We start from the raw sequence: 16,050 nt of genomic DNA, 5'->3' as shown, positions 1-16,050 counted from the left end.
TGTAGCCATAGACTCACACATGCTTTGTATTATCATAAAAAAAAAGAAAGAAATCTTATATCTGAGAAACTAATTATTATTGTTTAGCAAGCTATTAAAATCTATTTGTGAACAGAGTATTAATAATAAACATGGTCTAAACATTCTTAGACGCGTAGCATTCATCATGTTGTCATTTGGGAAAAACCCAACTAGTAAATCTTTTCAAGTTTATGTCACAATAAAACGTTAACTAATGCAAAAAAGAAACATTACTTACTCATCAGATTGATCTCCTCTACTGGATGAAATCGTGTTCTTCTTTCGAGGGAAATCCTGCCTTTACTCAGCATGTCTTCTTCCAGAAACGAACAGTAGCTGCGATGAGGATCTCCTCGCTCTTTGTTTGTGTTGGGCGTTTGCACGTGCGCACGTCCCACGTGGCTATTTACATATGAATGGTGCGAGCCGCGCCGGGGCGGGATTTCATTAGAGATAATGAGTTAGATGGGAAAGACTGAACATCGTGTTGGTTTCCTACAGATTACTTCATCACAGAATGTTTGTTTTCTTGCTTCATTTTAAAGTAGACACTTCAAGCTTTATATAGATACAACTCCCATGTCTCTGTGTTGAGTATTTGCTGAGTTACAGTTCATTTTAGTGACGCTTTTCTAAAAGCAGTTCGCGAGATGGAGAAGACAGAGTGCACCCTGTTTGTTTTCTTATTTTTCCAAAAACACAAAGTTGTGTTGTTATTGTGAGTGTACACAAATAAAAGTAGACACTTAACAGTTTCGATTGATGTATAACACTTATTTGTGTGACCAAAATCAACAGAGTATTTTTAGTGTCTTTTGCATTGATCTTAAAACCAGAGAGTTAAATAAAAAGTAATTTAACGCTCAGAGGATATGATGATATTCTAGTAGTGTGGATTAATCTATACAAGTCAGTACATTTCTCAGTGCAAATAATTGTAATAGTAAAGGAGTGGTGTTAGAACCGAAGATTATATCGTGTCTTGCAACAGAACTGCTAAACATTTTGAACTGTAAATTATTTTCCCATTCATTTTTGGAGAAGGCATTGCCTCCCTTGCCTACTCAGAGAAAGCACCCCTGAAACAAACATGACCTCCTGTCTCACATGACCTCTCAGTGTCAGTGTCCTAGTTCATGTTTGTCAATAACCACATTTCAGTTGTTTTGTAAGAAAAAATAAATTCTTGTTACAGCAAAGAGTTTGTGTCCCTCTCACCTGTTTCTTGCAGGGCATCTTCCCCCAGTGCAGTCGGCAGTGTCACCTGTTGGCCGTCTCCCACCACCTCAAGCATGCTCTGTGTCCCTGTGCCAACCACAGCTGTGGGCGGCTGCATGTCATTTGAGCTCTGCTGCTGTTGCAGCTGCTGAGCCAGCTCATACCTGGGATCAAACACAACAAATACCACTTATGTTATGTGTTATTACTGAAAAAATAATCTATGATTAAGGCTAACATTAATATATATTTGCAAAAATGCTGTTGAAATATCGCAAGGATGAAAATAATCTGAAATATTCTGATATTGTGCCCAGCCCTACCAATAATGGACGACACTCCACTATGAAACTGACACAGAACATGAAAGGATCTCACAGAACAGTTAATAAAATATCATTAATAAAACACACATCATATAAAAAAAGAGAAAAATTATAAGGTAAGACTTTTAAAATATATTAAAACATGACAAGTTTAAGTCAAATTGTACCACACAGTTCACATGTGTGTTTGTGTTGATGTGATTTGCAAACAGATATTTACAGCTAAAAACAGATAAACTAGTGCTCATATTTACGTGCATATCTTCAGGCAAACATACAATCCCATCCAATAAAAACAGCTTTCCATGATGGACACGTTTCAGGTGTTTGCTTGTTCATTGAAGGAATAGTTCACACAAAAGCGAAGATCTCGCCATCATTTACTCAACCCATTGGAAGTCAATGGCTACCAGCAACTGTTTGGTTACCCATAGTATCCAAAATATCTACTTTTGTGTTCAGCAGAAGAAAGAAATTCATAAATTCATACAGGTTTGGAACAACTTGATATTGTGTAAATGATGACAGAATTTTCGTTTTTGGGTGAACTATCCCCTTAATAAACATGAGATGGTTAGGACAACTCACCTGTGTGTTTTCATGTGTTTTCTGCAGTTGGGGGAGGATTTGAAGGTTTTCTGGCAGTAGGGACACATGTAGGGCCGTATGTTGCTGTGGGTAGTCATGTGGCGTCGCAGGCTCCCGCTGGTGGTGAAGGTGGTGTCACACAGCAGGCACTTGAAGGCTTTGAGGCCAGAATGTGTGCGGATATGAGCTTTCAGTACGCCGGATGAAGCAAAGCCCTTACTGCACTGCAGGCACTTATACGGCCGCTCCCCTGTATGTGACCTGCAAAACACATGAAAATACAGAGACTCCCTCATCAGCCTTCAAAACACTTTAACTGAACCACTTTATTTTATGTTTTCATTTTAAGTTCATCTTGTTGCCACCAACTACATCTAATTAATCTGTTTCTGGACCAGTACTTCTTGAGGTGCTACTGAATGTACAGCATCATGTTATGTTTTGGCAAGCCAGTGTGCAAACAGCATGCCATCAGTGGTTATTGAATTTACATCTGAATCAGCGTAATTGCATTTTCACATTTTTTTCAAGGTAAATAGGGTTTATATGACAAAAGTTCTGATAATTCACACTTGTTTGTACTCCACAGAATCCCACTTTCATTATTTTTAGACCAAATATGCATATTTCTAACAGTGCATAAGTTGAACCTTATGTGCTGCTTAAGGTGGCTTGACTTCTTGTACGCTTTGCTGCAGAATCCACACTTATACGGACGCTCATTCTCCACAATGTCCAGATACTGCTGCAGGGCGGCCCGTGAGTTCTGGTTCTGCAGGAGCCCTGCAGTGATAAGGACAATGTGTATAATAAAAAAATAAATAAAAAAAAATAATATAAAATTTCACATTGCATCAATAATACTTCAGTCACCAGTCAGTGTTTTGTGGTGCCCACGTATATGGCTATTTTAACAACCACAGTTACCACAGGACTGTTCAGATAGTTGAAAGTGTTTTTTAAGCTGTGTTATATTACAGTTAAACTTATATTACACTTATTTCCAGCGATATCGTCGACTTGATTGCACAGATACTATTTAAACTGAACTGAGCTGGACGATGTCATCACTGAATTCAACAACAAAATGCCTTTAACTGAAAATTGAGTGTTTAATTTTGTCATTTTACATTATTGATACTATTTTCCTATTTAATACTGTAAAGTGCTTTGACACAATCTGTATTGTTAAAAGCACTATATGAATAAAGAATATTCAGTCTGCCTATGGATACCAGTTAATATTCAATCACTGTTTCAATCACAATCAGAATCTCTAAAACATCCTTTTTTAATTAATGCATTTCACAGTTGTCAGTAGCTAATAAAAATGTAAAAAAATGTAGAACAAATGTGTTTAATTCAGTCACAAAATGAACCGAAAGGAGGCACAGCGTTGTTTATATCAGGGTCAGAGAGGGAAAATATTTACTTGGAATGGATTTTCAGGGGTTGAATGCCTTCCCTTAATAATAATTATTTCAAACAAACTACACTTGAAAGCTTAGAACAGAATATAAAGAAATACTGTATGCCAAAGGTTTGATAACACTGAGAGATTCTAACCCTTCCTCTTCTTGCCTTTAGGCATTTGTGTCACTTTCCATGGCATTTTTTCCCTGAGCTCGGTTAATTTCTGACCCTGATTTAGATTGAATATAATTATATAGTATGTGCGGAACTACAAGCTCAGGTACTGTTGTACTGTAAATGTGCATGGAAACACTTTGTTGATGATCTTCCGTACCCATGTCTGTGATGAGTATTGGCTCTTGGAGAGGTATATCAGGCAAAGGCAGATTGCTCCTGGACACTCTGGTTTTGTGAGGTTTTCGAGGGTATTTGTGTTTTTTATGGAGTATACTCTTAAAGTGAGAGGTGACATGCGTTTTTCTGTGGCCTGATGTACGGAAGAACTTCTCGCAGTGAGGACAAGGGAATGGCCGTACACCTAGGGAGAGGCAGATAAACATGTCAAGTCATTTTTTTTTTTTTTGCAAATGAAAGACAGATTTACTCCTTTATTTGTTTTCACATTTTGATCTGGCACCTGTTGATGAAGTGTTAGATATGCATGTTTCTTTTTCTCTTTATAAAGCCATTTCCCCCATTAACCCTACTGTTGCATTCGGGCAATTTTGGAAATGTCACGACTATCAAAATACACATCTTATTTTCCATATTTATTATTTTCTATATTTTTATTTTCCATATAATTTTTTTCACAAGTCAGATTTTTCATAAAATCTTTGAAATATCTTTTATCTATATTTTAGCTTCTTTCCTAAATCTCTTAATTTTAGCACTGTATTTTACTGATAAACACAAATATGCACACACAAATGCATTATCAACTGACTTTTTCACACTTCCATGTTTTTGGTTTGCTTCCAGGGTAATCTTTTTTCGGTAACAACAATGGCAGAGTCTAACGTGATCAAGAGACTTCTGTGTTCTAAGAATTCATTCTCTGTTTTTATCTTGTTTTTTAGTACAACTCTTAATTTCCAAAGAGAACCTTTTAATTCTTTCTGAGAAAAAATGGATTTGTAAATTGGCACATTTCTGTTCCAATGATGTAACTGGCTATTGGGAATTTATTTAAATAGTCAAAATTCGCAGTCTGAACAGTGTCTTCAATGTTTTACTTATGCATTATTCACTTTCCAAACCACTTCCAGATTAGGCTTTGAGATGAATGCATAAACATGATTCTGAAATGTCGACCTTTCACTCATACATTCATTTTAAGTTTGCATACATTATTGTGTATACAACAGCCCTCATTAAGTATAAGTTATGTGAATGGATATGGACTGGATATGCTACATATACATTATTATTATTATTATGATTAAATACTGTACTCTATGATTATTTACTGTATTTCCTACATTTATCCGATCACATTAATAGTGCAAAGGAGAACACTATTAATGTGATAGGATAAATGTATGATCTATAATGTACCCTGGGAAATAAATTGACGCTTCAATTGGACTGATATAATTATTTAATTTATCATTGGAAAAATGTGCATCTGTACTGGAAATAAATGTTGATTTTAAAATAATTTCTTAGGATGTGGTGATGCAAGAAAAATGACTGAATGAGAAATTAAATATTTCAGTAAATGACAAGTGAGTGGTTAATAAAAAACACTCAACGCAACAGTTTGAGGGTACAGAGTCAGCGTTCTGAGTGGCTGCATAATTACATACATGTAACATTTTATTTTCTTGAAACTTAGGAAGACAGAAAAGGTAAGAAGCATTTTTGAGAAAAGAACATAATATAATATAATATAATATAATATAATATAATATAATATAATATAATATAATATAATATAATATAATATAATATAATATAATATAATATATGCAGACCTGTACTTTACCCTACATTCATATAATAAAGTATTAAAATATGTCTCACAAAAATTGAAAGAAAAAAAAAATCATTGCTGTAGTTCATGGATAATGTGAAATTGCAAAAAAAACAAAACAAACAAAAAAAAATATATATATAGGGCATTTTACTTGCCCTTTTCTTTAATTAATGTAGTACTAACATGGTAATAAAACAGTAACTGTAAAAACATTCGAATCTTTGCACATAAGTAGTTATCAATCACAATATGCATTTATTCCTTGAGGGCCATCCTTTAGCAGAGTTTGGCACCAGTCCTAATTAAACACACCAGAACACGTTAATCAATGTCTTCAGGATAACTAGAAACTTCCAGGCAGGTATGGAGGTAAACTCTGCAATACAGTGCAGGACTGGACACCTCTGATCTGGGAACTCTTGGACAAAGTATGTGTATGTAACAGAAAGAGTGTTGTTCTTACCAGTGTGGAGACGCTGATGGACCTTCATGCTCCCAGATGTGGAGAAACATTTCATGCAGTACTGACACTCAAAAGCTTTAATGCCTGTGTGGATCTTCATGTGGGCTGTCAGGGTGCTCTTGACTGCGAAGGCACGGAAGCACTGTTTGCACTTGTAGGGTTTTTCATGAGTGTGAATACGGATATGACGGACTAGATCACTGGGCTTCTTGAACTCTTTGGAGCAGTATGGACAGCCATGCCACCTCACACCATTCTCCTGCCTGATGGTGCCTAACAACAAACAAAAATATCATATCTGCTATATAATTGTGAATACTGATGGAGCTGGATCCTAAAGTCTTAGACCACATTATTAGTAAAAAGTTCCTACAGTATTCATCATTACTATCATATCACATCAGAGAGAATATAAATATAACTCAAAATAAGTTGTATGTAATAATTATAAGATATTTAAATGGTGCTTTTTGGTAACTAATAAAAGTTACAGATAACTGTTGCAGGTAACAATTAAAAAAAAAAAAACCTGTCTGGGACTGATTCCAGTTATCGATATGAGATACAAAGATATGAGAAATAAAACAAATACTTTCTTTGACACACATTTTGGATTAAATGGGAGCCATCCTTTTTTAACTTTTCTTATCAAGCTGTGGAAACTTTCATTTATCCATTTAGTAGAGGATAATTAAACGAAAAGAAAAACGTAAAGTGTTCCAGGCTTGTAGCATACCTAGCATTTGCGGAGGCTTTTTGATAATGCTTCTTTTCTCCTTTTTAACAACGGTGTCAGTCATAAGTATTTTTGAAGGAACTGGTCCATCATTTGTTGAAGTTGCAGTCAGGGCAGCTGTATCTGGCTGAAGCTTTTCTGAGCTGCTCTGAGTTTCAGGCTGAACTGGAATCTCAGTCAGTCCACTGTTCTCCAGAGCTTGCTGTGGAAACATCAAATTTCATTACAGCAAATGTCAAAAGGGTCATGAACTGATTTTAATGTATTTTATAATGTTTCCTGAGGTGCACTTTTAATTTTAATGGGATTTCTATATCAAAAACTATCATAATTTATAAATAAAATGCCATTTTCTACCCTGATTTAAGCCCTCATTAAATGATAAATTATTATAATGCGAGTCCGTGAAGGGATGTAAAAACGATGGCTCACTCACATAAGCACTTTTGTGCAAGGTGGAATTTATTTACAGTGCCAGAAAGATTGTTCACAGTGAAGAATATGTACAAGTGCACACACACACAAAAAAAATGAAATAAAATAAAAAAAATCCAGAGCCAAAGTACCAATTACCAAAGAAACAACAAAAAGGAAAAATAAACTAGATAAATACTCCACAAATATACAAGACAAATAAAAGACAGACTACCCCCACACAGACAAACAACACTGGGACGAAACGACAAGACAAGTGCAGTGTAGGTGTATGAAATGACTAGGAAATGGATGTGGACAGGAGAGAGTGGAGAAATGGGAGAATGTCTATGTGCTATCGTAATCGTGTGTGCATCTGCTCCTCCAAAAACGGCAATGGCAGGGAGGAACGGTACAGAAAATAAATGAGGTAAGTAGGCGTATGTTCAAGTAGGTGTGTGTGCCAGTGCTGCTTCCCCAGCGGTGGCAGCAAATGTTAATTTAGAAAAGCGTTTCGAGCATTTTTTGTTTGTTACAAGTTTTTGTTTTTTAAAGTAACGGCCAAGCGGCCAGTGGCATACAGTAAGCTGATCATAGTCTGTTTGATCAATTTAGCCTTCTCAAATCATCACAACTTGCCTAAAATAAAATCTATAGATATAAAACAGTTCAAGCACATAACGATGTTTAAACGTTAAACCTAGATAAATGTGCATTGTATCCAATAGTTTGTGCGGAGAGTGTAAGCTAAAGTTTGCTTTGCAGGACATGGAGATGCCAGTGCGATCACTTGCATTTTTTTCAGTGAATACGTCGTAATTTTTGCTCATGAAGGTAATGCATCATTCAGAACTGTAAAGTGTCTACTTTTATTTGTGTGCACTCACAATATAAACAAAACGTTGTGCTTTTATAAAATAAAGAAAACCAACATAATGCGCTTTCTGCCGTCTCGTCTTGAACAGGAGCGCTTCAAAAAAATGAACGGAAACTCAGCAAATACATGCCTCACAGACATGACATGACATATCTACAGGAAGCTTTAAATTACTACTTAACGAAATAAAACAAATCAAAAACTCTTTCATTATAATCATAATCATAATCCATAAAGATGAATTTCTCTCAAAAGGCGCGTCTAATGAGGAGACGGCGAGTCAAGATCGGCAACTTCATCCTTGCGAAACGAACTCAGAAAACACTAGTTTATTAGAAAATAATTCAAATATCTCCTTACTATTTCTCCCGGGCACATTCATGGTAATTACTTTTGCTGGGGCTTTGCGGCAAGCGTTAGCCTATTGCCTGCATTTGAACGCAGAACACTTCAGCTAAGTGACGGCACGCATGCTGCTGCTGCTGGACACTTATCACCGTCAAGCCGCTCTTGACAGTCGTGGCAGCACGGTCTCGTGTTGTTTCCACCAGCGTGGCAATTTTTTTTTCATCACTAATTGATGGATGTCTAATATAGAAAAATAAGGAGAAGCCTAAAACAGGCCCGAGGCCCGGCCCGCGTCTGAAGTATGACGCATAAAAAAGAGGCGTAAAAAAGTCGGGGCCGTCGGGCCCGGGCTGTTCAGGGACCATTTGATGGCAATACCTTACATCTTGACTGCCGAATATCTAGTCTCCCTGGGCAGTAGAAGCGAGTTTGGTACGGGAGTTTGGTACGAATCAAAATTTGGTATGAATCTCCGGTACCAGCCCACCAGTACTAGGAATGACCTCACTTCTTTCTAGGTCTTTGGTCGAGGGCTCCTTCAGATTGCCTCCACCTTGTCCATCTGTGATCTCAGCTGTCCATTGCCCAGGTGATACCCCAGGTAGTTTGCTTCTTGCCTTGCCTACTCACATTTTGAAATGATTAAATTTAGTCCTTCTTCCTCTATCCTCTTTAGGGTTTACTGGAGGTGTTGAAGATGCTCTGCCCAAGAGTTGCTAAGGATTACCATGTCATCCAGATTCGCTGCAGACCAGTCTTTACAGCTTTGGAGGACTCAGTCCATCAGTCTCTGTAGTGTGGCTGGTACCCTGTGAAGGCCAAAAGGAAGGACCATGAATTGGAATAGTCCTAGCGGTATTCAGAATGAGGTTTAGGGTCAGGACTCAGGGTTGAGGGGTACCTGCCAGTACCTCTTACATAGGTCTAGTGTGGTAATGTACTGGGCTTTTCCAGTCTTCTTCAGAAGATCATCCACTCTTGGCATGGGGTATGCATCAAACTTAGATTTGGCATTGAGCTTGCGAAGTCAATGCAGAGGATCCGTCTTTCTTGGGTACAATCACCATTGGGCTGCTCCACTCGCTTGTTGGAGGATCACTCCTAGCTCCTAGCTCCTTCATCAGCATTATCTCTTTCTTCAAGAGTTCGATCAGCCTCTTAGGCACCTGGTAAGGGTGTTGGGATGATGGTGATGAATCGGAAAGGTGGATGGTGTGTTGGGTCAGCTCAGTCTGTCCAGGCCTCTGACAGGACAAAGCAGGAAACTGGCTCAGGAGGTGCTGCAGCTATTTCCTCTTGAAACATTCTAGGTGAGCTAGACTGTCTCTTTGCATCTCTTAATTCTCTTCCTCTTCCACCTCCACCTTCCTCACCAGTCGAGTCCTGATAAGGGTCAAGTCAAGTCAAGTCACAGTATCAAACAGGAACAAATATATTTTTGCCACACGACCTTATTCATTTTTCCTCAGAAATTTACTTTTTTAATTATACATTTTAAATAATAATGTTTTAAATATAACATTTTTAAAATAGGCAAAATACTACTTTGTATACCGATAAGTCTGTAATTGAGAAAAAAATTATAAAAATACAAGATACAAATATGTATCTCATATTTATGTTATATTGAGTTTGACCATCCTAGGAGACAAAGATAATAGATGTTTGAAAATTATTTCGCACTAAATATCTCCAGTGAAGACTGGGATTCAGTCTGGGAGCACGCTAAATAATTTCAGTGTGTAACAAAACATGCTATTCAATTTTAAATAATATGCTGACTACACATCACCCCTTATATCAGAAATAAAATGGACCCAAAATTTTCATTGGATATAGACACCCTATTTGGACTGTTTCTTTCACTTTGCATGATTGCCTACATTGTTCTTGAAAACTATTGTAATCATGGCTCAAGACAAGAAGCCTATTGCTGTTAATGTTTATGTATCTTCCCCTGTAGCTTATCGATTTCTTTGATTTTATCTTAATAAGAACTAAATTGACAGCTGTGCATTTATGGTCTGCCTAAGCTTTTATTGTTTGTTTGTTTCATTTTTGTTTTCTTTTTGTTCTGTTGGAAAAATAATTAATTAAAAAAAATTGAATATAGAAATATGAAATTAACTGTTAGACCAACTCTATGACATTAATGTCACCAGTAAGTGGTGGCAAATCACAGCTTTATCACAGAAGTGTTCACTGAACCGATTCATTCAAAACAGTTTATTCGTTCATGAACAAGCAAAAATGGGCCACTGAATCACTCAACCGATTCGTTCAAATCCCTGGATTCGTTCAGTATTCAGTGTGTTGCTTAGAGACGCGCGTAACTCTAATTTAGCTGTGGACTCAACGGAACTGTTGGCAGCCGCGCTGAAAATATTACTAAATATCGTAAGTTCTAAATATAAAAACTCATACTAGGGCCATTTTGACAACATGTCTTGGATTTTGGGTTCAAGAGAAATATCACTAATCGATAAAACAACTTGTGGTTTTCAACTAACGAACACGTTTACATACCTTTCCTTTATGAAGTGGTGGTGACGTCCTGGCTTTGCAAATGCATTCAGTTTCGAAGTGTTAATCCAAACATCGCGAGATTCTCTTGCTCCGTGTATTTGGCGCGCTGTGTTCCTGTGCTCGTGTAGTGTCATGAACTGCGCAGACTCGGATCACTTCTGCCGCTGGTTCAGTGGCTTGCGTTTTGTTGACCAAATTATGTTGCAATGATTTATAATAACAATTAGAGTTGTTATAAAGTCAAATCCTGCCGAGTCATGAAGGTCAAGTCAAGTCAAGTCTCAAGTCACTGGATCTCAAGTCCAAGTCAAGTCGAGTCATTTTCTTAATTTAGTCAAGCAAGTCACAAGTCCTTAAATTTGCGACTCGAGTCAGACTCGAGTCAAGTCATGTGACTCGAATCCCCCACCTCTGAATGCTGGCGTTGGAAGCTCCATTCGTACACTCTCCACGTCGAGCAAGGTCTCAGCAGGATCAATCGACAGCAAGATGGAGTCATGAAGACCTCTGCTCTTGAGTGTAGAGAAATCTGTGCATCAGGTAAATCATTCCCTCACCAGCTATAGCGTCAGGAGTGACTGGCTTGGTCGGTGGTGAACTGGACTTTGAGAAGACTCTGGGAAGACTCTCTCTCTCCTCATCCTCCATAGTCTCAACAGAATTCCAGGCCGCCTCCTCCTCTGACACCGCCTTCACTTGGGATTGTAAACCTGCCCTGGGTTTTCTGCCTTCCCGGCACTGTATTGCGAGTCGCTATCCCACCGCTACCACCCAATGTGATGAAGGCAACGAACAGTTATCCACAATATATGAAGGTGTTTTGGGTATACTCGAGGCACCACGGTAGCACTTTTGCATTGACTTGGTAAACAAGCATCATCTTTCTTCTTCTTCTTTTAGTTTTATGGAGATTACAATCATGACTTATCAGGTGCATACCACCACCTACTGTACCAGAGTATGTAGCATGGACTATGATTCGATTATATTACTTTACATAGTAGTGATAATTAAGAGAGAATTAGAAAAGCATCATCTTTATGTTTGAACTTGACTTATATAGGCCAAACTCCGCACCTTTTTGGGTCATACCATCCCCAGGTAAGTATAACATTTAATACACAGACCTTGTATACAAGTACCTTGTATACTTGACATCTATTATCATCATCAATCAATAATAATCCATTCCACATATATAATAATAAACACATAATCCATTAACACATAACACATTTAACACAATCTTCACACTCAAATACACACAGGAACACCTATTCACACTAGACAACGGTTTCACCAGTTTGGTGCAGTGTAGGTGTATGAAATGACCAGGAAATGGATATGGACAGGGGAGAGTGGATAAATGGGAGAATGTCAATGTGCTATAGGGATCGCATGTGCACCCGCTCCTCAGATAACGGCAACAGCAGGGAGGAACAGTACAGAGAATGAATGAGGTAAGTAGGCGTGTGACACAATCTGCAATGTATAAAGTGCTATACAAATAAAGGTGACTTGACTTGACTTGGCTTTGGGGGTTTTAAAGGTAAAAGATAATGTGAGGTTGTTCACATTACTTTTTAAATGAAAATAATATCAGACTTTGATCTGAACAGATGACACTTCTAACCTGCATGCATAAAACACCTTAGCTGTGAATGTTTAAGAATACCAAATGTTAGTGAAGGTGATGTGCAGTGGAGGCATGGGTCAGATTATAATTTGATTAATTATGAGCAGAAGGATATGAAAATGGGAACAAATTTTTAATCAAGTCAGTGATTTCAATAGAATGAATTGTACAGGTGCATAATCTGAGCCAGAAATCAGAGAACAGATGAGTCAGATTTAAAGAGCAGGTCATATGGGTTTTTGAAAAATATCTCTTTTGCAGTTTATAACATAGCTATCCTTAAATGAAAACAGTCTGCAAAGTTGTTAATCAAAAAAGATAAATAAAGATACTGTCTCTCAAAAGAGAGAGTCGATTCTGAATCGCCTTAACGAGTCGTTAAATTTTTTGGAATCTTTTGCCTGTTACCAGTATATGTCACTGGGTAACACATTTGCATAATCCCTACCTGCTCGCGAAATATGAACAGAGTCTGACCTGCCCACAAACACTTCCGCTAGTTAGTTTGTTTACACCATGTCAAGAAGACGCTGTGTTGAAGGATACCACAGAAATACGATTTGTACCTTTTGTTGTGTGCTTGTAATTTTACTGAGGACTGCTTCTCTAATCTTGGCTTTTATTTTTGTTGGCTTCTAAACTTCTTTATTTGGACTAACAAGCATCTCCGAACCAGAACCTGTAGTATGATTGATACGTTGTGTGTACATTTTCAATTTAGTGCTCAAAATATCATATATATCAAAATATTTTTGTGCTAATATGTGATGTATACCTAGGGCAGCTTTAGGTTTCCAGGTAAAGCACGATATTACTGTCTTACTGAAATAGTTCTAATAATTCGCTATGAACTTACTATTTCCTAAGAATGTGTCGATTAATGTAGACTGACGTTGTTCTAATTACTTCGTTTAATAATAAAGAATGTAGTGTAGCGCACAGACTTTATAATCATTGTGAAATTGCTGCACCGGCAGTTACAGGGTTAATGCGAGAGAGACGAGCGAGTTAGCTAGACTTAGTTCACACTGCAGGTCTTAATGCTCAGATCGGATTTCTGCTGAAATCCGATTTTTTGCGCTGTTGTTCACATTTTCATTTAAATGCGACTGCCATCAGTCTCATGTGTGAACTGTTTACGGCCCTGAAGTGACCCGCATGCACAGAAGAAGATGTGACTTCAGACGCAGCGCACTGTGTTTGCGGAAATAAAAATGGATGCTGCTCGTGTTAGCAATTTTTAAGTTAATGTGCAATCGGAGCCTAAATAACGAAGTGATGAGAAGAAGAATATTAAGAAGGTGAGCACAATTTCCTCCAGCGCAGAATTGTGACGTCTGTCACATTTCAATGACATTAAAATCGCATGAAATGCGACATGGCCGTTCAGACTGAAGTCGCATTGCAAAACATCAGATATGTATCTGATTAGGACCACATATGAGAGTGGCCTGGGCTTGATTTGAAAAAAATCAGATTTGTGCTGTTCAGATTGTCATAAGAAAATCAGATATGGGTCACATTTGGGCAAAAAAGTTGGATTTGGGCCACTTTAGCCTGCAGTGTGAACTAAGTCTTAGGCTGGTGCGCCTGTGGTAAAGCTGTTCTGCGTTCTGATTAAAAGTTAAGACACAGAGCGTCTTTTGTCTGTCGTTCTTCAAACATTAAAGTAGACATAAAAAAAGAAAATTAAAAAAAGAAAAATCCAAGGCACTCTTCTTCAAAATGATTTAAAAAGCCTTTATTTTACTGACTATTTCATAATAGAAAATATAAAAGACATGGGAAGAAGCAACCCACATGTAGCGGCACAAACAGCCTTCTTCAGGGTGTGCTTCCCAGACAAACAGTTTCCCCTTTTGTGTATACTAATTATAAACACCTGAGTGAGATGGTAAATTACCACATGAAGCATGCCAAAACAATCCACTAGGTGGCTGGCTGTGAATATTCACATGCAAAAATATATATACAGGTGCATCTCAATAAATTAGAATGTCGTGGAAAAGTTTTCAGTAATTCAACTCAAATTGTGAAACTCATGTATTAAATAAATTCAATTCACACAGACTGAAGTAATTAATTATGGAGTAATTTAATTGTGATGATTTTGGCTCACATTTAACAAAAACCCACCCATCTCAACAAATTAGAATACTTCATAAGACCAATAAAAAATTTTTTTTAATGAATTGTTGGCCTTCTGGAAAGTATGTTCATTTACTGTATATGTCCTCAATACTTGGTAGGGGCTCCTTTTGCTTTAATTACTGCCTCAATGCGGCGTGGCATGGAGGTGATCAGTTTGTGGCACTACTGAGGTGGTATGAAAGCCCAGGTTTCTTTGACAGTGGCCTTCAGCTCATCTGCATTTTTTGGTCTCTTGTTTCTCATTTTCCTTTTGACAATGGGGTTCAGGTCTGGTGAGTTTGCTGGCCAGTCAAGCACACCAACACCATGGTCATTTAACCAACTTTTGGTGCTTTTGGCAGTGTGGGCAGGTGCCAAATCCTGCTGGAAAATTAAATCAGCATCTTCAAAAAGCTGGTCAGCAGAAGGAAGCATGAAGTGCTCCAAAATTTCTTGGTAAACGGGTGCAGTGACTTTGGTTTTCAAAAAACACAATGGACCGACACCAGCAGAAGACATTGCACCCCAAATCACCACAGACTGTGTAAACTTAACACTGGACTTCAAGCAACTTGGGCTATGAGCTTCTCCACCCTTCCTCCAGACTCTAGGACCTTGGTTTCCAAATGAAATACAAAACTTACTCTCATCTGAAAAGAGGACTTTGGACCACTGGGCAACAGTCCAATTCTTCTTCTCCTTAGCCCACCTTACGCCTCTGACGTTGTCTGTGGTTCATGAGTGGCTTAACAAGAGGAACACGACAAATGTAGCCAAATTCCTTAACAGGTCTGTGTGTGGATGCTTTTGATGCCTTGACCCCAACCTCAGTCCATTCCTTGTGAAGTTCACCCAAATTCTTGAATCGATTTTGCTTGACAATCCTCATAAGGCTGCGGTTCTCTTGGTTGGTTGTGCATCTTTTTCTTCCACTCAACTTTCTGTTAACATGCTTGGATACAGCACTCTGTGAACAACCAGCTTCTTTGGCAATGAATGTTTGTGGCTTACCCTCCTTGTGAAGGGTGTCAATAGCTGGGTTTCCATCACCCTGTTTTAATGCGCATTTTGAAGTATCGCATGAGAAACGAGTGATGGAAACGACAAATTTCAAATCAAAATCCCTTAATTCGCAAAAAAGCTTTTACGCTCACTTGAGGTGGTTTTTGACTTGTGCGAAAAAGGGTTAATGCGAATAATGGGAGATGGAAATGCATTTTGTGAATAAATTCCTCCAAGCGCATCAAAAAAGTCATGTGACTTTGCCTTATGACATGGGATAACTTGACTAGCAGCGGACTGATCTCATTCCACAGCATCTGAAATGTTGTTATGGTCGTTCTGAAATGCCTGAGAAGTCTGTCATCAAAGTATTT

The 16,050-nt window shown here is 37.9% G+C and overlaps 1 protein-coding gene across 2 annotated transcripts in view; it reads right to left on the bottom strand.

Moving 5' to 3' along the window:
* Window positions 1-16,050, bottom strand: part of LOC131521613 (zinc finger protein 236-like) — a 94,224-nt gene that overhangs the window by 27,646 nt on the left and 50,528 nt on the right. For both annotated transcript variants that reach the window (XM_058746529.1, XM_058746528.1), the window contains exons 9-14: window positions 6,744-6,945; window positions 6,008-6,280; window positions 3,901-4,104; window positions 2,804-2,936; window positions 2,154-2,414; window positions 1,240-1,403 (exon numbers count right to left, since the gene is read on the bottom strand). In XM_058746529.1, the coding sequence (XP_058602512.1) occupies window positions 1,240-1,403; window positions 2,154-2,414; window positions 2,804-2,936; window positions 3,901-4,104; window positions 6,008-6,280; window positions 6,744-6,945 (1,237 nt within the window). The remainder of the gene's footprint in view (window positions 1-1,239; window positions 1,404-2,153; window positions 2,415-2,803; window positions 2,937-3,900; window positions 4,105-6,007; window positions 6,281-6,743; window positions 6,946-16,050) is intronic.

The sequence above is a fragment of the Onychostoma macrolepis genome, chromosome 16, assembly GCF_012432095.1.
Source record: "Onychostoma macrolepis isolate SWU-2019 chromosome 16, ASM1243209v1, whole genome shotgun sequence".
NCBI classification, from domain to species: domain Eukaryota; kingdom Metazoa; phylum Chordata; class Actinopteri; order Cypriniformes; family Cyprinidae; genus Onychostoma; species Onychostoma macrolepis.
Note: the sequence above shows the minus strand (reverse complement) of the source record. Positions and strands in the feature narration are given on the sequence as shown.